This window comes from Macadamia integrifolia, chromosome 8 (genome assembly GCF_013358625.1).
Source record: "Macadamia integrifolia cultivar HAES 741 chromosome 8, SCU_Mint_v3, whole genome shotgun sequence".
Classification (NCBI taxonomy): Eukaryota; Viridiplantae; Streptophyta; class Magnoliopsida; order Proteales; family Proteaceae; genus Macadamia; species Macadamia integrifolia.
This window is the reverse complement of record NC_056564.1, coordinates 27232619-27257209: the sequence shown is the minus strand read 5'-3', so window position 1 is coordinate 27257209 and position 24591 is coordinate 27232619. Positions and strand designations below refer to the sequence as shown.

Below are 24591 nucleotides of genomic sequence, written 5' to 3'. Positions count from 1 at the left end.
TTTTTGAATAATTCATTACCGAAGAGAAGAATATATAAAGGAGAAAAAAGGGGGGGCAAAAGGAAACCAAACCTACAAGGGGGGCAACGAATCCCAAAAGAATTAACTAGGGGAGACAACCATTTTGGGGGGGTGGGAGTGGAGATAAACAGATGTAGGAAGACCCCAGGAAACAACAGTGAGCTTGTTCCTTTGGGTATCATGGATTGGACAATGGCGGAGAGATCTAAGCTTGGAGGAGACATCAAAGTAGATGGCCTTCCAAATCCCTTCTAAGGAATGGGAATTGGGGGTCCATCTATGAAGATTTTGTTCCATCTAAATGTGGTCGATGGTGGCACAAAAGGCAAGTTTCCCTGCTATGTCACAAATGGTGGAGCCACTATGGGTCATGTCTACCCAAATCCATTCACGAGTGAGGGGAAGGATGGGACGAGTGGAGGGCCAACAAGAGCGAAGGACCTTTTTCCAGATGGATGCAGAGAAGGGGCAATAGAAGAAAAGATGGTCAACATCTTCGGTACTATGGCAGCACAAACAATAGGAGGTAGGAACCTGGATGTGATAATAATTAAGGAAGGACTTTGTTGGGAGACAATAGGAGAGGGCACGCCAAGCAATGAAGCTGTGGCGGGGTATGTGACCTTTGAACTAGACGATGTTTCTACAAGGAACAGGAGGATCTCTGGAGCGGGTAAAATTCCAGGCAGATGTAGAGGAGAAGTGGCCAAAGAGGCAGCGGCCCAATTGATGTTATTCGGAAATCCTCGGTGTCTGGGGGGAATGGGGGGAGAGAAGACCAAAGATTAGATAGGGGGAGGAAGAAAGCGAGGACTAGCCAGAAGGAGAGGATGGAGTCAACGATGGCAGAATGAGTCGATCCAAAAGTAGCAATGATTTTAGGGGAAACAAGAGGGAGAAAGATGACCACAGGGTGCCAGGGGTTGAGCCAGAGCAAGGTGGAGGAGCTATTGCCGATAGTGTAAGAAAATGCAGGGAGGGCTAAGGATCTGGAATTAAGGATGCATATTTAGATCCAGGAAGCATCGGGAGAGGGGGTGCAATCCAAGGGGAATCATTTTTAAAGGGAACAAAGTAAACCCAGGTGACCTATATACTCTGCTATTTGGAGATGATTTTCCAGAAGAGCTTGAGAATAGTAGCAGAGTTGACATCCTTAATTTTACGGAGACCCAATCCTCCTTCAGACTTGTGCCGGCAGACATTCGACTAACTCATTGGTTGGAGGAATCTAGTGGTCTCATTTCCTTTCTATAGGAAGGCACAGAGAAGGGAATCAATGGATTTAGAAGTGGAAGCAGGGTGGGAAAAAATTCCTAACCAATAGAGAGATTGGAGGACAGACTTGATGAGGACAAGACGTTCGGCATAGGAGAGGAGTTTCCCCCCCTTCCAAAGTTGGAGCCTTTTCCTGATGGAGTCGAGGATGGGAGAGCAGTGGTGATGGGAGAGACGAGAGGAGATGAGAGGAAGGATGAGGTATTTGACGGGGAGGGTTCCAGATGAGAAACCAAAGATGGCAAGGAGATGAGCATGACGGGAGTCCGAGACTCCCTAGAGGAAAAGACTAGATTTGAGGAGATTCATTTTCAAACCAGAAAGGATTTCAAAATGCTAGAGGGAGGCCATGATGTTGGAGATGGAGTCAGGATCGGCTTTAGAGAAGATCATAAAGTCGTCAGCAAAATCCAGGTGGGTAAGCATGAGAGCTTTGCATTTAGGGATGGGGGAGATGAGATGTTAGTCAGTGGAGGATTGGATTGAACAGGAGAGGACTTCGAGGGCTTGGAAAAAAAGAAAGGTGGAAAGGGGGCATCCTTGTCTGATGCCAGCCACAGTGGAGAAAAACCCCGTAGGATTGCTATTGAGGAAGACGGAGAAGCAGGGGGTGGAAGCATAAGCGTGGACCCAATAGAGGAGGACAAAGGAGATAATATCCCAGCGGATCGAGTCAAATGCCTTGTGAATGTCTATCTTCATAAGGGCCGCTAACGAGTGGGATTTATGATTGAAACCGAGTACAATCTCATGGTAAAGGATGATATTATCCGATATGCTTCTCCCAGCAATGAAAGCAGATTAATTTGGACTGACGAGGGAATCAATAACCTTTTGGATCCTGTTGGCAAGGATCTTGGTAATAAACTTGTAAAGATTGCAGAGGCAAATGGGTCTGAAATCAGATATGCTCTAAGCTCCATCCTTCTTAGGGATGAGGTAGAGGAAGGAATGGTTGATGCCGGAGATTTGGGAGGGGTTGAGGAAAAAATTACAGTTGGCGAGGATGAGATCATCACGAATGATATGCCAATAAGTGGAGAAGAAGCCCATACTGAAACCATTGGGGCCAGGAGCTTTATTGGATTTATGATGGAGGATAGCAGCAAAGATCTCATCATCCAAAGGGATGGCTTGAAGGGATGGTAGGAGATGATCCGGGATGAATTTATTAAGGGAGTTAGGGGGAGGGTGGAAGAGATTATCAAAGAAGGAGACAACTTCATCTTTGATGTCGTTGGGGGAGGTAAGCTCCAACCCAGCGCAAGAAATGAGCTTGAGAATGGAGTTAGAGTTAGTAAGGGCTTTGAGAGAGCGGTGAAAGTAAGCCGCGTTGGAGTCACCTAATTCAAGCCATTTGATTTTGGATTTTTGGCGGAGGAAGGATTCTTCTTGGGCAAGGCGGGAAGAGAGATCTAGGGTAACCTGCTTTTCCTTCTCAGCAAGGGAAGAATTGAATGGATCGAGTTGGAGTTTGGACTGAATGAGGTTGAGCTTATCTTGGCAGGAAGAGACTTGATCAGAAATATGACCAAAGGTGGCAAAGTTCCAGGCTTTGAGGGCCGATTTGACATATTTAAGCTTTTTGGCAAAGGCAATGAGAGGAGAGGAGGAGATGGGGGTGGGGGTGGCCCAGGTATCTCTAACCAAAGGAAGGAATCTTCATGAAGGGTCCACATGTCGAAGAACTTGAAGGGTTTGGGCGAGTTGTCAAGGCATCGCCTAGGCAGTTTGCCTGGGGCCTAGGCGACAGTCGCCTTATTGCATTGCATACCGCCTTGTGTTTTGGCTCTTATTTATGCCAAATATCATTTAAGTAAATTCTTTTTATTTCATTTACTTAAGATATTATTTATAATTAAGCAAATACCCCCTATTTGAATCTAATAAAAATAGTTTAAAAATCAAATTTCAAAAGGATAAAAAGTCAACCCCCCAGTCCAGGAAGAAAAACTGAATTTTGGTTATAGGGGCGATTTTCAACTTTTAAATGCTGGAGTTTTTCTCAATTATGAAAATTTTATAAATTTTATCATGTTAAAACATTGCTAAAAACCAAAAGTCCGTTAAAATAATTTTTTGTTTTGATATCCATAAAATTATTTTCATTCAGACGATTTTAACATTTGCGCACTTAAAAATAAGTTTGACCGTAGCATAACTTTGTCATTACAACTTAGATTTAAGTAATCTTAGACCTGTTGGAAAGCTGGTTTTATATTATAAATGATATAAAAAGTCTCATGTAAAAATAATATCATTTGACCAGTCAAACTTGTTATAGAACCAGAGGATTTCTCTAAATTTTGATTTTGTATAACTTAATATGACTTAATGTTAATTTTTTGTGATTTAATATGGCTAAATGTTGATTTTTAATGACTTGATGTTGCTTAATCTTGATTTTTTATGATACAAGGTATATATAGCTTACTAAATAATGTTAGAAAATAGGAAAAATAAAAAATAACAATTGGTCTTCTTGTTCGCCTCAAGGCGTGCGCCTTCTCGCCTAAGCGCTTAGATAACCCTCCACCGCCTTGGTTCGCCTTGGCGCCGTGACAACTATGTTTGGGCCCAAAGGAGATATGGGGTTGAACGAAGAGGGAGATGGGGGAATAATCGGAGATACCTGGATGGTTAAAATTGGCATGAGAGGTAGGGAAGGTAGTGAGCCAAGCTTCATTGACAAGAAGACAGTCGAGCTTGTAGGCCACATGGTCCTGACTAGTTTGGCGATTTTGCCAAGTGAATTTCGAGCCGTCCATCTAAGATTGTCCATTTTAATATCCTCAATGCAATTATTAAATGATTCAGAGAATGGAAAGTCAATGGGGGTTCCATAAAGTTTCTCATGAGAGGCCCAAACCACATTGAAATCTCCACCAATCCCCTAGGGAAGAGAGGAGAGGGTGGAGGAGAAGGAGAGGAGGTCAGACCACAAAGGGAGCCTATTAGGGGCCTGATTAAGAGCATAGACAGCAGAGAAAAAGGAAAGAGGGGAGCCCGAGGGAAGGGAGAAAGAGAAATGAATGACTTGGGAGGAAGAGGCAAACGAGATATATTGATGAGGAGAGAGTTCCAAAGGATTCAAATGCACTCGTTGGGCGAATAGGTATAGTTGGAAATGAAAGAACATGAGGGAGCCACAGAGGCAACAATGCGCCCATCAGCTTGCTTGTGTTGATATCCCCACCAGAATGGGGTAGCTGAGAGGAAAAATCGCCATTTATTAGAAGTCGGTAGAAGTCTTTTATTTGGTATGCATATTCATAAAACCTTTTGGTCTGAAGTTGTTCTTGCTGCAGCTTTCCTCATCAATCATATGCCTACAAAAATTCTTAGGTCTCAAAACCTAGTTGCACTCTTGTCTCCTCAGTCTTCTGCTTTCACTCTCCCTTTCCGAGTGTTTGGTTGTGTTTGTTATGTGTATGTTAATAAATCCTCCTACACCAAGCTTGATCCCAAGGCTCTCAAATGCCTCTTCCTTGGGTATTCTTCCACCACCAAAGGCTATAAGTGTTACCTCCCTTCCTCTCGCTGGCCATTTTTTTCCAAAGATGTCACCTTCCTTGAGTCTGTAGTTTACTTTGCACCTTATCAACATCCTTTTTAGGAGAGAATGGAAATGAAAGTGAAAAGGCTGCTGATGCTATTCCATTTCTTACTCCTTTCTCTTTTGGTATTGGGAAACATGAAAAGGTGGATGATGTTGACGTTATAGATATTGTTGATATTGGTGGGCCTTGTACAGAGAGGGCACCTGATATCATGTACACGAGAAGGACTAAGTAGACTTGCCAAGAGTCCTCTTTGGATCCACATTCTGAGTTTCATTCTCCTCAGTCAGGTAACATTTCTTCTCCTTCTGAGTTAGACCTTTCTATTGTTGTTCAAAAGGGTAAGAGAGCTTATCCTAATCCTATAGCCCAGTTTGTTTCCTATGATGCTCTCTCTCCTAAAGGTATTGCTATTACAGCTACTCTTTCTTTTGCTTCCATTACCAAAACTGTTACTGAGGCTATGTCAGACCCTAAGTGGAAACAAGCCATGTCAGAGGAAATGATGGCTCTTGAGAAGAACTATACCTGGAAACTAGTTGACCTTCTTAGGGGGAGAATCTTAGTTGGATGCAGATGGGTCTATACGATCAAGTACCGATTAGATGATGCTATTGAGAGGTACAAGGCAAGATTGGTGGCCAAAGGGTACAGTCAGCTATATGGAATTTATTATCAGGAGACCTTTGCTCCTGTGGCCAAATATAACTCTATAAGAGTCCTTTTATCTGTGGCAGGAAACAGAGATTGACCCTTATATCAGTTAGATGTGAAGAATGACTTCTTCCATAGAGATTTAGAAGAGGAAGTGTATATGTAGCCCCCTCCTGGCTTCAAGTTTCCGGCAGCCGATGGTAAGGTGTCTCCTAAAGAAGGCACTTTATGGTCTGAAGCAATCACCAAAGGCTTGGTTTGAGAGGTTTAGACAGGCCATTTTGAAAAATGGATATTCCCAGAGTCAAGCAGACTACACATTATTTTCCCAGAGAGGTAATGGCACCATCATAGCATTGATTGTGTATGTTGATGATATTGTGGTAATGGGAGATGACAATGAGGAGATATCTAGACTGAAAGCTTATTTGGCCAATGAGTTTGAGATCAAGGATCTAGGACACTTGAAATATTTCTTGGGTATTGAAGTGTCAAGGTTTAAGAAGGGAATCAATGTATGCCAAAGAAAATTTGTTCTAGATCTGTTGAAAGAAACAGGAATGCTGGGTTGTAAACTGGCAAGTTCTCCTATTGAGCGGAATCATAAGCTAGGAGAAGATTGTGACCCTTCCCTTGTTGAAGCAAGGAAATACCAGAGGCTAGTGGGGAAGTTGATTTATCTGTCTGACTCGCCCAGACATTTCTTATGCAATGGGAGTAGTGAGCTGGTTTATGCATGCACCCAAGAGTGGGCACTTGGATGTTCTGTACCGTATCCTTAGATACTTGAAGTCCTCTCGAGAAAAATGACTTTTGTATGCAAGGAACAATCACTTGAGGATATAAGGCCATTCTGATGCTAATTGGGCTGGATCCATTTCTGATAGGAGATCTACATCTAGTTATTGCACATTCATGGGTGGTAACTTGGTCACATGGAGAAGTAAGAAACAACCAGTTGTAGCTAGATCCACTACAGAGGCTGAGTATAGAGCAATGGCTCATACAGTTTGTGAATTCACTTGGCTACGTCAGTTGGTTCTCGGGTTGGGGTATGAGACTAGAGGACCTATGAGACTCTACTGTGACAATAAGGCAGCTATAAGCGTTGCTCACAACCCAGTGCAACATGATAGAACAAAGCACATTGAAGTGGACTGGCATTTCATTTAAGAGAAGATTGATTCCGGTAATATCTGCACACCCTTTGTGAGGACAGGTGATCAATTGGCAGACATCTTCATCAAAGGACTCATTCCTCTCCAGTTCAGTACCCTCTTATGCAAGCTGGGGATGTATGGCATTTATTCTTCAACTTGAGGGGGAGTGTTAGAATGGATGTAAGAGGGGTACATTAGGAATGGTCTTATGTTAAGTTGTCCTTATAGGTATTTTTTTCTCTCTTTCAGAAGAACTCACTCACGTCTTTGATCCTTTCTATCACTCTTCTCTCAACTTCTCTCCTTCTCCCTGCCTCTCTTCTCTTCACCTTCTTCCTCTCTAACCCAAATATCCTAACTTCCAACTAGGGGCAAGATGAGTAGAACCACTCGAAGGACTGGCTGAAATCTCTCCAAAGAGGAACCCAAGTCCACTATCATTAGACATATTGTAGAGGAAGGGTCACACACAAGGTGGGAAGTACATACTTTGCCCAAGTTTTCTTTCCCTAAACCAGAAAAAATTTCTAACAACCAAACCAAACATATACTTCACAGAAATTCACACCATCTACCTTCTTTAAGGTGTAGGATCATAACATAGGAGCACAATAGCCCTAAACATTATACCTTACAAATAGATAGCAATCGAAAGCATCACAAGCCACATTTTAGAGGCAAAAAAGCCAAAAAAAGGGCTAGCGGTACCCTGTGTGTAGCAAAGAGTTGAGTTGTGCAGCCACAACTCAAGGAGGCTTGTAGCGAGACCAAGAGGGGTGATAATACACCCTAGGGTGACCCAAATGAACCTGGTTTCAGCTCAAAAGCTGACCAGATGAAAGAGAGAGTGAAAAAATGATCCAGGGCTGGTGGTGAGCTTACCTAGACCTGGTTTTGCTTATTGCAACCTTCAAGTGCCTCTTTCTTGAAAGGAAAACTCCCCTTGGTGTCTCTATGGTCTCCTTGCATGTCTCTCTCAAGGTTTCTTCAATCTTCTCACATAAAGTCCCTTTCCTTAGAACCCCTTTGTAACCTAGGGTCCCAAAGAGAAGAGAAGAAGGGGGGAGACTAGTAGCTTGACTCTCAAACCAACCTTATATGCTTTGATAACAAGTTAGAATATGTGGATGGGAAAGAACAATGAGATGAGAGTTGTAGAAGAAGTATAGGAGGGAGAAGGAGAGGAGGCGATGGTATGTTGTAATGGTATCTTGTGAGTAAAATATCACTCACCAAATATATTACTTCACTAAAATATTTACTGGAAATTACACATACCTCCCTAAGGAGGAAAAAGGGGAAAAAATAAAACATAACATGACAAGTTACTAAACTATCCTAGAGCAACATAACTAATATCTCTAACACATAGAGGTAGGGAAGACAAATGCATTTGGCTTCCTTCTTCCAATGGGTTATTCTCTTCTGCCTCTGTTTGGTCATTTGTGAGATCTTTTGGCCCTGTTGTTCCTTGGCGAAATCTTGTCTGGTTTAAGGGTCACATTCCCCGCCACAGCTTCACTGTTTGGATATGTCTCTCCAACTGCCTCCCAATCCAAACCTTCCTCATCCACTATCACATCCCTGCTAATCCCTCTTGTTGCTTCTGTCCCCTTGGCTTCGATGATATCTCCCACCTTTTCTTCTCTTGCTCCCTCTCCTCAATATGGAAAACTGTCCTCTCTCATTGCTGGCCCTCCAGGAGGCCTATTCTCCTTTGATGGGGAATAGATTTGGATCGATATGACATTTGCAGGCTCCTCCATTTGTGATACCATTGGAAAGCTTGCCTTCTCTGCAACCATCAACCACCTTTGGATGGAGCGCAACATCCATAGATGTTCATCCAACTCCCGCTCTCCGGACATGATTTGGACAGCCATCTTCTTTGATGTTTCCTCCAAAATCCTATCCATCCTCACCCACCCCGTCCCAAACTCCCTTAGAAACAGACATATCATTGCCTCTTGGAACCTTTTCATTGACAACATCCCCTTTACTTGAGCCACCCTTCTCTTTCCGCTGCCTCCCCTCTTCCCCTTCCCCTGGTTGCTGTTCCCCCCCCCTCCCCTCCCCTGGCTTCTAGTTTCCCTTTTGGTCTTCTTTGGTTGTTGGTGCTTTTAGCTCTTTGATGATGTATTGTTTTGCTCCCTCTAGGGTTGGCCTTTCCTTGTTGGCTTAAGCCTCCTCCCCCCTCTTTTTTTCCCTTGTATTTCTTCTGTGCTTTGGTAATAAATTTATTTATTCATCCAAAAAAAAAAACATGGGAACATATAATAAATTTATTTATTCATCCAACACCCTGACATATCCTTGGATTGGGTTAATGGTATTATCACTAATTCTTCTATTCCTTTATTATAGAAGATTAAAGACCTCAACATGCAACCAGAGTTCAAGATTTTGGTTTCAACTAGGCCATGGTTTAGTATCTCCGATACGTATCTTAAATTTTTAGCTGACTGATATGGCGACCGATACTAATACTTTAATCCTTGATCTTTAGCATAGCTTAGCATATCTCCAATACATATCTTAAATTCAGCAGACTGAGACCATTTCGGTGGTTAAATGGTCATATTTTGGCACAAAATTCAAGGAAAGCCTTGATGGATTTATGGGCTTAATTAATTATTCGGGTTGATTAAATGGGTGTGAGTACCCTACTTGACAATAGGAATCATAGGTATGTACGCAAGATAAGAGTGTCCGTGGTTATTGAAGCCCTAAGAAAGATGAAAGTAGGGAGGACTCCAGGTCCGGATGAGGTTCCAATTAAATTATGGAAGAGCTTGGTCTCGTGGTGTATGCTTTTTGCTGACGATATTGTTCTCGTTGGTAAAAATGTGACAGAGATTTACGATAAGTTGGAACTATGGAGATATATTTTAAAATCGCGAGGTCTTAAGATAAGTAGAACGAAGACGGAATATATGATGTGTAACTTTAGTCGAGTGAGGATTGATAGCGAGGGAGTGAAAATTGAGGGGAGAGAGATCCCGCAAAGTGATTGCTTCAGATATCTGGGCTCTATCTTAAACAAGGAAGGTGAGATTGATGATGATGTTTCACACAGAATTAAAGTAGGATGGATGAAATGGAGAGGGGTGTCTGGAGTGTTATGTGATTGACGGATTCCTCTAAGGCTTAGGGGAAAATTTTATAGAACAGTCATTAGACCAGCTTGTAGAATGTTGGGCAGTCAAGAAGCGTAACGTAGATAAGTTGAGTGTGGCTGAGATGAGGATGTTGAGATGGATGTGTGGAAAAATCCTGAGAGATAGAATAAGATATAACTAGGTTAAAACTGATTTAGGAATTGCCCCAATTCAGGATAAGCTCAGAGAATGTCGGCTACGATGGTTAGGGCATGTCCAAAGGAGGCCTTTGGATGCCCTAATATGGAGGAGTGTCAGATGCAGATGGATGGAGCTAATAGGGCTAGGAGTAGGCAAAAAATGACCATTTGATGAGTTTGTAAGGAGAGACATGCAAAAGTTAAGTCTTCACCCAAGTATGGCATCTAACAGAGCTACGTGGAGGGCTAAGATCCAGGTTACCGATTTATGAGTAGGATGTCCCAAATTCTTTATATATATATATATATATACTTATGGATCCATGTGGCTGACCTCATTTAGTTGGGATAAGGCTAAGATGTGTTGTTGTAGTAGATTAAATGGGTGAGAGTCAAGTTGCATGAACCGGTTTGGTCCACTCTCAGGTCTAGGGATATGCTGGCCCAACCCATTGTGGTTTAAGGTTTTGGGTGCATAACAATATTATAAATACTCGGTTTTGGGTCCTTACAAGCTACAACCATTATTCACTCTTCCTCACTTACCACTAAAGTGAGAGAACCAAGGAGGTCTAAGGGGCTGTAGAAGATCCATAGCCAAGAGAGGGAAATTGTGAAGAACAGTGTCGATCATCTTCAACATACTAGGTGCAAGGTATGAATCGATCCTCCATGTTTTTATTAGATTCATGTTCTTGTTTCTCTATGTGGTTTCCTCAACTACGGTTTCGAATTCGATTCCATAGGTTCTAACAATTGGCATCAGAGTTGACCACACAGGATAAGGATCGATATAATGGAAATATTGTTTTTTTTTTTTTTTTTTTTTTTTTTTTTTTTAAGTTTACCTTTTGGAAAGGGGTTTGGAATATTTAAAGGGGAATGATACTTTTTTTTTCTTTGGAAATCGGTGCAAAGGTGGCTTTGGTTTCTAATTTTGGAAATCACTTTTTCAAATTCAAGCACCAAGGCACTTGACCCTAACAAATCCGAACTGAACCAACAAGGATTTTCATTATTCTTGGTAATGGTTTGGTGTTTTGGCGCTGGCATTGTGAGCATTGGACTTGGGTCATAGTTCATCAGGCAGTTGGGAGGTGGCAGTAGCTGGGAACAGCCACTGCACTTTTGGGTTTCTTTTGAAACTCATATTTACTTTGTTTTCGTTACTTTGGGGAAGAAGGAGAAGGGAATATTCCCTCTCCGATTCCTTTCCTTAATGTAAGTTATTAAGTACATATATATAGAATCCTTGTATGACTCGTTTTCTTTCATAATAGAAGTTTGAATACAACTGGCAATTCTATTGACTAGGATTCGGTTCGCTTTTTCTCCGAAATATGTTTCCTTACTTTTAAAGAAGCTGAGTTTTGATATAAAGTGTTAAATTTTTTTTTTAAATATTTTTTATTATTAAATAATAAAGTAAATGATGAAAGTTTCTTTTCAGAATCTTTTTCTGAACCAGAAATTTAGTTTGACTTGGATAGCACCGTAATGTTGAACACTTATGTTCTAAATATTGATTGGTTGGATCCAATGATCCGAATCAACATTGGTTGAGACCGATCCTATACTTGGTCGTTTTGAGATTTGGCATTGGTAGTGTAGCATGGGTAAAATAATAATAATAATAATGATGATGATGATGATGATGATGATGATGAACCAGTTCTACCAAATCAGGTCTTAACTGAACCGATCGGGTTGATCAGCCTAGATACCCGACCCATTGACCCGAAAAATTTAGCCATTTGGGTTTTCAGTCAACCCATCGGAAAAAAAATCTCTTCAGTCATGGTTTGATTAGCATTGACTGGCGTTGACCGGGAAGGTGAGGTGAAAAAAAAACGAAGAAGTCTGTATGTTTGTAGCTTATAAGACAAGGGTCCTAATGGCCTATTTGTTTATCTTTTATTTGAACAGTAACTTAAGGACTTGTTTGAATTATGGTGGTTTTTGGATTTTAAGTTAAACCACTTTAAATGTCAATTTAAGAGCCGTTTTAATCCCAAATTGAAATCCTTTTCTTTTTCTTTTTCTTTTTGCGTTGGATTCATTGTTTTGGGCCACATTTAATGGTCTAATTTTTCCTATGACATGTTTATTTAGAATTTTATACTACATTTGTATTTAGTCATAGAATCAAGAGACCATTGATTAATGCCTTGAAAAATGGAAATATTGGCTAGAAACCCAGCTAGAGAAAGTACACATCCTTCAAGTAAATGAAAATTCTTGCTTGACGCAGTAAACTCCAGCTTTCTTAATGAGGTGGATATATCTCTGACGTCCTCTGCGATACACTTACCCCTCATGTTCTCCCTGTCCATAAAGTGTGCTACGAGCACTGGTCTATTTTATTTTTGTTTATTTCCACCTATGGGGGGAGGGTTTGGGAAAATATTTAATCAAGAGTGCTGCCAATACTTTTGTTTTTTTCCATTGCTGATGAGAATCATGAAATAGGTTTTGAAACTTTTAAGGAAGATGTCTGCTTATCATTTTATTTGGAATTCTGTTGTCAAATATTTTCCTGTGTGGATGTTTGGCATTCTAGTTTATTACTATCTTCTTGGTAGCAGGTGAGTGGTGCATGGCTTCTTTATAAGTCCAATACTCTTGGCGAGGGCTTTCTTTCAGCAACACTTAAGGGTTTCACTGTCATTGATGATCGCGAGGGAAATGAGAAAGAATTTAGACTGGCAATAACAAAACCCAAGAGTATTGGGTATAGTCCGCTTCACTATGTCACTAGTGATGGTAATGAACAACTGGTCTATGCAGATAAAAATGGCTTGAAAGAAAACATAGTAAACCCAGTACCTGCGATGCTTATTCTTGATGCTAAGTTTAGCCAGTTAACATGTGCTGTATCCTTATGCATTCAAAGGCCACAATTGTTAGTTGCACTTGATTTTCTACTTGCTGTTGTTGAGTTCTTTGTACCAGCAGTTCGCAGTATGCTCTCAAATCAAGAAGATGAGAACCCTCTAAATATGGTTGATGCAATTATTTTGGATCAAGCAACTTATAATCAGCCATCTTTGGATTTCTCACTCTCACCTCAAAGACCTCTTATCGTTGATGATGAAAGATTTGACCATTTTATTTATAATGGTAAAGGTGGAAATTTATATTTAAAGAACAGGCGTGGTTTCAATCTCTCTAGTCCTAGCACAGAAGCAATAATCTATGTGGGAGATGGAAAAAGATTGCAATTTAAAAATGTCTATATTAAGGTACACTGTTCCCCAAATGCTGGTGTTTTCATTTTCTCTAGCTTTTCTTGATTAAATATTAAAATTATCAGTGGCAAAGAACTTAGTCAATGATCTGCTTGCTTCCTTTTGGTGCAGAATGGGCAGTATTTGGATTCTTGTATTGTCTTGGGGGCTAACAGTAGTTATTCAGCTTCTGAAGATGACCACGTCTTCTTGGAGAGTCTGAATGATGTTACTCCCTGTAACTCTTCAGAGGAAAGGACTAACAGTGTGGCAACAAAAAATATTTCAGCTGATGACTCTACAGGGTTAACCATTGAGTTGCAGGTCAAGTACTGTCTTTCTTTTAGTGGATTTGCAGATAATGAAATAATTAATGAGTTGGATTGTACTTCTGCTTGAATGCAGCATTATTTTATTTTTACATGAAGTCATGCAAGTGGCATGCTCATGCATTGTCTTTAAAAGAATGAAATTTGATCAAAAATTTTTGTCCAAACTAGAATGAGCTCAGCACTGCTATGAATGTTAAGTTGCTATGTAATGTACCACATGCTATATTGTTGATAGTTGTTTAGCATATTGACCTTTAAAAACCTGTGCAAATATATAAGCAGTCAAAAAATGCGTGTAAGAAAATAAATGGTTGTAAAAATTGGAAGATAAAGAATGATGAACATAGGTGAACCCAAAGTGCACCCCTGAAACGTCATTATAATTGGTATTCTATTTTCAACAACCATTACCAAGATTTTAAAGTTATAAAATATTGATGCTTTCAGCATTTTTATCTTTCTTATGTTGCCAGTTGTCATTCATTGTTTAACAGTATTCTACTTTTTTTTTTTTTGCAGGCTATTGGTCCAGAACTTACATTTTACAATACATCAAAAGATGTTGGGGAATTATTGACACTTTCTAACAAACTTTTGCATGTACAGTTGGATGCATTCTGCAGGTTACTTTCTCTTTACTTATGTTTTCATTGTTGAAACTCCTAATCCTTCACTTTAATTGAAACTGTATGAGATATTTCAATATGCTTTCTGAATTGCTGCTTTCAATTCCTATGAACTGCTTTAATTCCAATTTTAAAGCTTGTTATACCTCATTTAGTTATGACTTGCCAAAATACTGAGTAAAATGCATAATATGCATTCATTGCATTGCTTGATTTGATCATTTAAGTTGTCTTACTAATATTGGAAGGATTTAATTTGGGTGTGAGAGGTCGATGCTAGGTGATATAAATTCTCTTCCACCATAAGAAAATGAACAAGAAGAAGAGGACAAAAACATGCTGTTCCTGTTCCCACTCCTGTGATGATCAAACAAGCCTAGATAGTTCCTAGTGGGCCTCTACTATTTCCTGATACTGGGGGTGGGTGGTGGGGTTGTGGCATGCCTCCTTATGTTGATGCAATTTCTTTTTTGTTTGATTTTCCTAGGCCTCATTCAGTTTTCAGGGCCCTTCCTTTTTCTTGTTGTCAATAAATTCTTGACTTATCAAACAAAAAGGGGAAAAGATAAAATAAAAGAACCATCCTTAACCCATAAGAAGATCCAGGGTACCTTCTTTTATTATGAGGACTAAATGGATTTCCTTCACATATCTTTTGTTGTTCCTTTTCTTTTGATCTTCGTGTACCTGCCTTTGTTTGGGTTGGCCAATTCATTTTGTTGTGGATCATTCATCACCCATTTCTCGACTTATAAAAAGAAGTCCAATGTTCCCCACTCTTGATTAGCTCCTGAGCTATTTCCTGAGATTCCCATAAAGAAACTGTCGCCCCGCTTTGGAATCATGGTTGGCAGCCCTGGGGTGGTACCATCACCTCCAAGGCTACCCAGTCACGATTGTGGTTCCTCCCTGTTATACCCAGCTCATTAACCCAAAAAGTTCTTAACCTTATCTCTTCGTCCCCTTGGAGAGAAGTGGCTTGGACCTCCCTCTTCGGGCATTCAAGCTCATCTGCTAGTGAGGGCCCCTCTCTATGGTTGCCGCCCCCTCCATTTTTGGTAAATCTAAAGTTTCCCTATGCCCATCAAGCTTACATGATGGTGAAGCTTGCAAGTGTCAGAGTTCCTTAATTGGCCATTTTGTCGACAGTCGTCTACCCTTCAACATTGCCAATCTCTCTCTGTTATTAATGGAATATTCATTGGTCCTTGGAAGATACCTCCTTGACAACAGGTTCTTCATCTTCAAATTCACTAAGCAAGAAGACAAGCAACATAGTTTAGAGGTAGGGCCTTGGCATGTCGTCCAGAAACCCATTGTTCAAAAGCAATAGGGCAGTCACATGCTACTCCACCGCGTTGATCTCAACTTTATCACGCTCTGGATTTCTCTCCCTGGCCTCCCCTCCACTATTGGTGTGAAGATGGGCTAACCATCATTGGCTCTGTCCTAGGGAAGACACTTTTCACGGAGGACCCAAACTAATAGGAACATGAACCTTTTAAATCTTAGAACTTGTTGCTGCAGTTTCCTGCTCAGTTAGGACTTCTAGATCACAAATGAAAAACTTGCCTGGAGGGTGACCCCGAGAATGAGGCTTCGATGCCTAAGTCATTTTTCTGATAGAAATGGGAGGAAGAGTAGGCAGAGTTGAGTATTTTGAGTGTCTTATGGTCTTACCGTAAAATCTATTAAGTCTTCTTTATATAGTGGTTGGTGGCTCTTCCCATTGGCTGGTTGGTTGCTTTCCCTACTGATGTAGACTCGGGAGCCATTGGCGGGCCGATTACTATCTGAGTTGAGGTGGCGGATCTCATAACGGCTAACCATCGTTGTAACGGTTGACTCAACCATGGTTACTCTGAGATAGGGTAATTTCCTAACCTAACCCTGGTCAGGTTTGCTAATCTTAGTTGAGTTTAGAAACGATTATGGATGTCACTATCCCATGATTAGGTAATGGATCTGGGTGACACGTGGACGATAGATGTTGATTACATGATAGGGCATCAGGTTAGTATGAACCGTCATTAAATACGAGGGTTCTTGGCTTCTTGTCTGCGTCATGAGGGATGGCCATGCCTGGTCAGGGGTATCCCCCCTAATACAGGTTGAGGTTTATGTTAGTTGGTCCTAGGATAACAAATATGTGCTCGGGGTATTAAGTATTGACCTTGGATGCCATTGGTTGGTGTAATAACGATATATTAGTTGCCCCCCACTCCTGTATGTTCCTAGAAGAGGAAGTTGGGGGAGTAAAACGAGTGTATATCGTCGTGAACATCATTACTCGCCTTTGGTCGCTTATTCCCATATAAGGATTAAAGTATCAGTATCGGTATCGGTCGCCGTATCGGTCGGCCAAAATTAAGATACGTATCGGAGGGTATCGTACCGTATCGGAGATACGCTAAAGATACACATAAATGTATAGGAAACACTTTTTTAAACACTTTTGCATAAAAAATTGTTAAAAAAATCTATTAATAACATGTATTATACATAAACACTAAAGTGAGGGTATTGCATTAAGAATTCAAGGTTTGTAGTTGTCCCATAAATGTAAAATCCTTGTTCCCAACTTTGATTCCACTTTAGTTAGAGAGAAATGTGACTGGCAGCAACTTTGGAACAAAAACCCTCAAAAAATCGTGTTTTTTCTGAAAAATTACCCATCTTGGTCATTATATGACCGTAGTGCACTGTATCGGTACATACCGATACGTACTGATATTCATCGATACGTACCGATCGATACATACCGATACTCACCGATAGATACCGATACTCAACAATATGTACCGACTGATACGTACCGATCGATATATACTGATACTCTCCGATACGTACCAATCGATACATATCGAAATGTACATTTCACCTCGATTTTATATTTTCCATAGAGTATCAGTGCATATCGTATTGTATTAGTGTGTATCGATGATATATCGGTGCATATTGGTATGTATCGTAGGATATATATCGATACGAAAAGATTTTAAAAATTCATTGTATCGTATCGGTGTGTATCATATCGGTCGGCTAAATTTAAGATATGTATCGGAGGGTATCGTATCGGTATCGGAGATACTTTAAACCATGTTATCCCATGTACGAGTTCCAAGACTCTTAAATGGACTTATGTCATATCTTGATATGTGTTGTCACATCAACGGTTATCATCATTAGTCTCCTAGAATATCATGATATCCAGCTGTATCTGAGAGGGGATTCCATCTCATTAGAGGATGAGGTGGAGATCCGTATGTTAGTCGAGGTTAAGAGGGTTATTCCTTTGATCGATGAGTTTTCCTCATCTCAGCCATCAATGGTCTCCCTCGTTTGACGGTGGAGATCTGTTGTAGCTTCTTTGTGTTTTCCCTGTTATATTTGTGTGGCGGGTTTGGTTTAAAAGGGGTTTTTACCGCTTAGTTTTCACATCTCATTTTGCTATTGTCTTCCATTGCTTCTGGTATTTTCTGCCATCGTGATTCAAGTCTCTATCCTCGACTTGAATCAGTAAGTTTTCTTTCCCTATCTTTGCAAGTTTCTTCTTTTCTCTTTCTACTTCTTTTATAATGGTATTTAGGTATACCTCGTCGGATTCCGACGAGCACTTTGATCCTGACGTGGGGACTTATTGACTTAATATAACCCTCCTTCTAAGGGCAAAAGGCCCGTTGTCCAAGGTTCCTAAACCTCAAAAGGCTTGCGATAAGATCACCCTAGGTTATAACCCTAAGAATGATACCACTTCTAGGCTTATTGTAGGTCAAGTTGTGTCTACAATATTAGCTTAAGAGTTAAAGAAGTATAAGAGAGAGTACTATATTCCGACTCAGTAGTTCTAAGGGTTCCTAGTGAGGGGGAAAGGGCCAACAGTGGTAGGGAAGTGGAGGCTTGCTTCTATGATCACGTGGAGGCTTGCTTCTATGATCACTCCTTTTGGCCGGCCTTTGCTTCCCCATCCACAAGTTTCTTTGTCAACTTTTACGATATTACAGTATCGTTCCTGCCCAACTGCCAACTGGTCCCAAACTTTTGGAAGTGTGTGCTCGGTTTCTACATTAGGTGTAGACGTATTGAGAAGGTTCCCAACTTGAAATTGTTTTGGAACTTCTACACCTTATCCGCGTACCCCACCTTTCCTGGGTGGTTCTACTCTAGACGCTGAATAGGCTTCTCCTGGACGTAGATTTTTTGCTGATCTTGATACATGAGTGGAAGGACAAGTTCTTCTTTGCTAAGGCTTCTGTGCCATTCAATTTCCCAACCGTCTGGTTGGTGGTGAACTTAAGGAAGATTAACATGGCGCTTGCCCTTAGGGATGAGGAGAAGAGAACTTTGGGGCAACTGAAGGTGCCCATTCGTGTGGTTCTTTCCTTTGATCTTTTCGACGACTAAGTGTTGGCCAAGTATGGTCTGAGTCCAGGTGAGCTTTATTGCTACTTGGTCTATCTGTAATGATGTGTTCATTTTTCTCATAGTGTTACTTTTCTTTGCAGTTCCCATGGATCGTAGTTTTCTTCTGAAGGTGCTCAATGAGATTGGTGTTGAGCAGGGACCAGAGGAGGGAGCTCTCAATCCTACCCATGAGGACCAAGGGGAAGCCACCGAGTAGGGAGTTTCTAGGGAGGATTTTGGTAGGACCCTTTCTCCTTGGCGGGAGAGTTCTGAGTTGTTAGATGATAACATTCCTGTCACACCCTGCCTCCAATAGGCTAAGGCATGTGGCACTGGACATCTCACCGTATCCAGTCTGCCTGTTTCTCCAGGATCTAGACTAGGGCAGATTATAACACCACAATTACACTACGAAAGATCAGAGTTTATACATATGCACAGTCCAACAAAAAAAAATATATCTTACATAAGCTCCAGTGCCAACTAAGTGATAAGATTTATTGACAATTATTCAGATGAGAGTTACATACCTTACAAAAAGAGAATATTCACAGTTTACAGTATCTTAGTAGTAGACTATATAGATCAGAGTATGCATCAATAGGAATATATACACAAAAAGATATAGGAATAGTCCATCATACTCCTCAGAAGAACTGGCCTCCTTAGGCGCAGTTGTCACATTCACATGCGGGTCCGTGATCGAGTTCATCTTCTGGAATATGGGCCATGTGATCCATGGCCATTGTCTCATAATCAATGTTGGGAGTCAGCAGAATACCGCCTTCATCATCATAGGATCAAAGGAAAGGGGGTGAGGACTGGTAATGCTCAGTGAGGGGTGGGGGAGAACAAGCACACACATCCATAAGCAATGCATGCTCCACACATAGAGAATGATGCTCATGCATGCTCCACACATTGAGAATGATGCTCATGAGTCTATTTAATTAACTATACAAAATTCATAATTCATTACTAGGTCTCATCACCTATGGGTATAAATGCTACCAACGTAGGTGGCATACCCTACCCTATACGTTGGGCCTCAGGTATACAAGCTACGCTGTAGGAAGGAGCCAGCCAGTGCCGGTATAGTCCCGGGCCACACCGGCTAACCCCGTATCGTAAATATGTTCACAGGCATACAATACGTTGTATCCTGTCTCACATCCATAACTGATACCACACATCTCATCACAAGTGCACTGCTGATCAGGAAGCCACATAATTCAGGATTAGTCCGTACCTAACCCCCTACGGACAAGGGGTGTAGCACTTGGGGTTGTGATACCTAACCCAGCATTCTAAATGATGCACATGCAATCATTGCAATCACACATACAAACATGGGCACCTGCACGTGACCCATCTCACATGTCTTACCTTTCTCATTTCCATTCCATTGCAATAGTACCATCAAAGAATAAATGCAGGTAAAGGTAAATGCACATACACAAGAAATTTAATGCATAAACAAGATTAAACAAACACACCAAAAGAATGGGGGGTTGAGAAGGGAACCCACTCACCTTGGTATTCAATTTTTGCAAGTTCACTTCTTGGATTCAAGAAAATTATCACACAGTCACTTATGTTCCCTATTCAACAGATAATTAAATCATTAGGTACATCACAAATTCCTACATTTTATCCACTTGCTTTAAGAATAGCATTCTCATACCCAACCTAGAGAGGTCTTTGTCTGTTCCTTCCTATATACATATTGATTCATTGATTTCTTAAACCTTTTCTATGGTAGAATTAGATATAGAGAATCAATAATAGATCCTCATTGGATGAAGGGGCTTCATCCATACCTATAGTCCTCGAGGTCATATGAAATTCTAAACATTGGACCCTACAGTCTTGGGTTATGTTTCTCATTAATTCTTATGTATACAAATTCAAACTTATGTCTAAAGGTCTAGTAACCTGTTACACAGCCCATCTGGCTTTGGGAACCCTAATCAGTGGGTTACCTGGTCAAAATCGGTTGGCCGGTCGGGACCTGTCGGTTCCTCCTTTTATTCTGCAGAATCTGATTCTACCTTTCCATACTCTGTAGCATGGTTGTTGTAGTGCCCGAATTGCATCAATTTTTCATTCTGAATTTCCAATACTTATCTTAGGTCAGTAAGGAAAAGGTCAAATACCAAGTTGACCCAATTTTGGGTTTCAATTTATTACACTCAAAACTGATATAGTCCAATTCTACAGGAATAGTTTAGGAATTTAAAGAGATCTGCAGAATTAGGTATTTCTCATGCCTTGGCCATCAATTTGAGATGAACATTTATAAGTACTAACCTAACCTAATTAATTCAGCCCCTATTGCAAAATTTCAGCTTGAATAAAATTATGTTCCTAGGGTTTTGGCAGAATTTCCACCAAATCAACCCTATTCCAGCCCTTATTGCATAATCCCTACTGAAAAAGTAGTCCTATGTTCTAGGGTTTAGCAGGGATAGGGTTTATTACCAGTTGGGTCCCCAATAGCCCATAGAAATTAGAGCTTTCTTTACTGGGCAACTATTCTACTCATAGGGATTCCTTGGCAGTAAACAATTGGGTCTAACCCTAGCTGCCCAATCTACATGAAATTACCTAATTAACCCTGCTGCAGTAGGAAGTTCACTTACCTGGGTGCAGAGTTGATCTAGGAGCAGCCTGAGGTGAGTGAGTTCCCTCCTTACTTCTCTTTCTTCCTCTTCTTCCTTCTCTTTCCTTCTTCTTCTCCTTTCTTTTTCTCCTTACTGTTACAGCAGCCACGATTTTTATGAAATCTCAGCCCATTATCCCTTATATATAAGGCAGCCCCAAGGGTCTATTTGGTGACCCTCTTAAATTATTTCTAAGGTCTTTCTGGCTGCCCTCTCAACTCATTATAACTAAGGTTTGTTTGGCTGCTCTCTTAAGTTAATAACTAAGGCCTGTTTGGCTGCTGCCCTCTTTTATTTCCATATTAATTACTATAATGCCTAGTAGTTTATAAATTCATTTCCTCCCATTTATTTATTATTATAAAGTATGCATTTCATGCCTCATTTAAAGCTCTTCCTATAAGGGTATAATGGGAATTTTGCACAGCAGAGGTGGGCTCCACAGTGTAAAAACCCAAAAATTACATTCTATTAGGCAAAATTGGTTGGCCGGTTTTGGACCTACTAGTTTGGGTGCGATCTTACCAGCACTAATGCACCAAATCCCATAAAACTCCGTAGTTAAGCGTGCTTGGGTGAGAGTAGTATTAGGATGGGTGACCCCCTAGTAAGTCCTCATGTCGCACCTTTTTTTTTTTCCTACTATACTTAGTCTTGTAATTAAACTTACCTCTTTGTCCACACCACCTGATGAGTTCCCCAATGATGTTGGCAGGTTGAACAGGAGTAGGTGGGGTCACTTCTGCCTTCTTGGCACTCTAGAGCTGCCAACCATGCCAGCATTGGCTTTCTCTGTTCTTTCTTCTTGCTTGTCCATAAGTAGGGGTATAAATATTAGATTAGGGTGTTACAATTCCTCTTATTTCAAGGAAGCATAAGTGCAGAGGGGATGGCTTTGGCATGAAGAAGAGAAAAGACGCCACACCTTCTGAGGGGATTTCTACTCCATTGGCCCGTTGTGGCTGCTGAGACCAGAAGCACATCTACCCCCACGGAGTCTACAGACGAGGTTACAATTGAGTCGCCCCCGAAGTGAGGTGGCAAGGACCAAGGGGTCCTAGTAAACAGGTGAAGGGGAAGGAGACCCTTATCTTCCTAATTATGGTGTTTCTTGTGGGTAGTCATTGTACGATGATGCGAGCATAGCCCGTGCTATGTTGACTGAAGGGGTTCTTCCGAAGGATAAGGCGACCTTTTCGGGAAAGAAGTTTAGTTCTCTCCTGGCAAAGGGTTACTCACTTTTAGCTTGGGTGGGTTATCTTCTTGCGCTCAGGTGTACATTGTATTCCTTCCCTTCCTTTTTTTATGGTTAATTGTTTCTCTTTCTTTTTTTATGATGGGTGAGCTTCTTGTCTAGGATAAGGAGTACTATTGCATGGGCAAGGATTATAAGAAGTACGAGAATGTTAGCGATGTAGTGAAGAGGTTAAGGGGGAGTTGTAGATTTATGAGGAAGGAGGAGGCTTCTGACGTCTTGATCGTGACCAAGAGTACCAAGTACGATGGGTTCATGGCCACCATGAAGGATATTGAGAAGGCTTCACTCGTGGCTATGACCAGGGCCTTAACCGCAGAGGAGGAGCTGAAGGGGAGGAACGTTGAGCTCCTTAAGGTGACGAACGATATAGATACCTTGAAAAGTAGGTGTTGCTCTGGGAAAACGAAAATGCGAGGCTTAAGGAGCGGGTGAACATGACCATCACACAGGCCGAGCGTGAGGTTCTCAACGCGGTCACAAAGTACAAAGACACCAGAGACTTTCAGAGGGAGAAAGCCAAGGCAGGAGGTGAATGTTATCTACTTAGGCTGCTGACCTTGCGAAGGGAGGTAGAAAGGCTCATCCGGACTTTGACTTCAGCCTGTTCTCAAAGGAATGGGCGAATATTAAACAACTGAAGATCGGCTAAGCTTCCACAACCTCTACCCTTGGTCAGCTTACCGCAGGCTCTGGTGGAGGGTGCCCGAACTAGGATCATTGAGTTCCCATCTCTTGGCGGGCCCATGGTTGCAAGAAAAGTGGCTGACCAGAGCAAAGATGGGACTATGGCCACTACCAACTAGAAGTAGTACCAAGGTAAGAGATGAGGGAAGAAGAAGATGGAAGAGAGGAAGGAAGAAGGAGAGAAGATGAGAGAAAAAGAGGATACAGTGGGAGCAAAATCGTGAATGAGTAATAACTCATCTCACCCATATTAGATCCAAATATCAATTTAGAGAATTACATATTCCTCCCTTAAGGAGGTGAAAGAGAAACAAGGAAAATAAGGGAAATTACATATAAGGACAACTTAACATAAAAAACATTCCTAATGTACCCCTAATACACATTCTAACACTCCCCCTCAAGCTGGAGAATCGATGTCATACATTCCCAGCTTGCATAAGAAGGTACTGAACTGGTGAGGAATGAGAAATTTGGTGAAGTGTTTGAGATTTAAAATGTAACCGCAAGCGTACGGATCAGTGTAGCTACGGGTCGAACACAGGGAGAGTAGCCACTTTATTTTTTTATTTCTTTTAATAATGCGAAAGTGAACCGATTAATGATTGTGATCTAACTCTAATTACCGTCCTAAACATATGTATCTAAAATAACGTCCTAACCATTCGTCATCTAAGAATTTGAAAACGCAAGCCACGCAATTAAAATTAAATAAATAAATAACTGAAAATAAACAACCCACGCAATTAAAATAAATAAATAAATAAATAAATAAAAGAAAAAAAATACTGAAATAAAAATAAAGTAAAAGAAAGGGGATAAAGCTAGAGAGAGACTCACAAGTAGGTTTCTCTACTTAGCCCGAGGGATGCATCATAATATGAGCTTCCCTACTTGACCAGAGAGTCACTCTTACAAGGGTTACTCTACTTGGCTTTAGGGAAAGGGAGACAATTAAAATAAAAGCAATAAATTGATGGTTCTATGGCTAGGAGGGGCAAATCCAACACATACACTAGCCATGAACCTTGGGGGAGAGGGATAGCAATAATGTAACGACTGAAAATAAAAATCCTAAATTAAGAAAGAAAGGGTAGTCAGAAGAGGGAATGAGAGGGGGGAGAGAAGATTACTGAAGGAGCCTACTTACTTGAATCAATGCTTGAACTTGAAAATAAAAATTGCTCCACGGCTCGTGATCTTGTCACCTAGGTCTAAGCCTAGAACTATAACTTAAAAAATTACAACTCAATTGCATAAATCATAAACATAAAAGGGCTGAATAAAAATAAATGAGTGCTTGCATTAATTGAAATAAAAAAAAAAAACTATTACAAAAGTGATTAAAGCAAAGATAAAGAAGAACTAGAACTAAAGAGAGAGCAAGAGAAAGAGAGAGCAACAAAAAAAAAAAAAAAAAAAAAAA

General features: G+C 40.8%; 1 protein-coding gene and 1 pseudogene across 1 annotated transcript in view; both read left to right on the top strand.

Annotated features, from left to right (window-relative positions):
• LOC122086853 overlaps positions 1-24591 on the top strand; it is a 191273-nt gene that overhangs the window by 86577 nt on the left and 80105 nt on the right. Inside the window, 3 exon segments of the mRNA XM_042655792.1 lie at positions 12557-13213; positions 13331-13522; positions 14050-14153. Of these exon segments, the coding sequence (XP_042511726.1) occupies positions 12557-13213; positions 13331-13522; positions 14050-14153 (953 nt within the window).
• Positions 21735-21852, top strand: LOC122087797 (annotated as a pseudogene).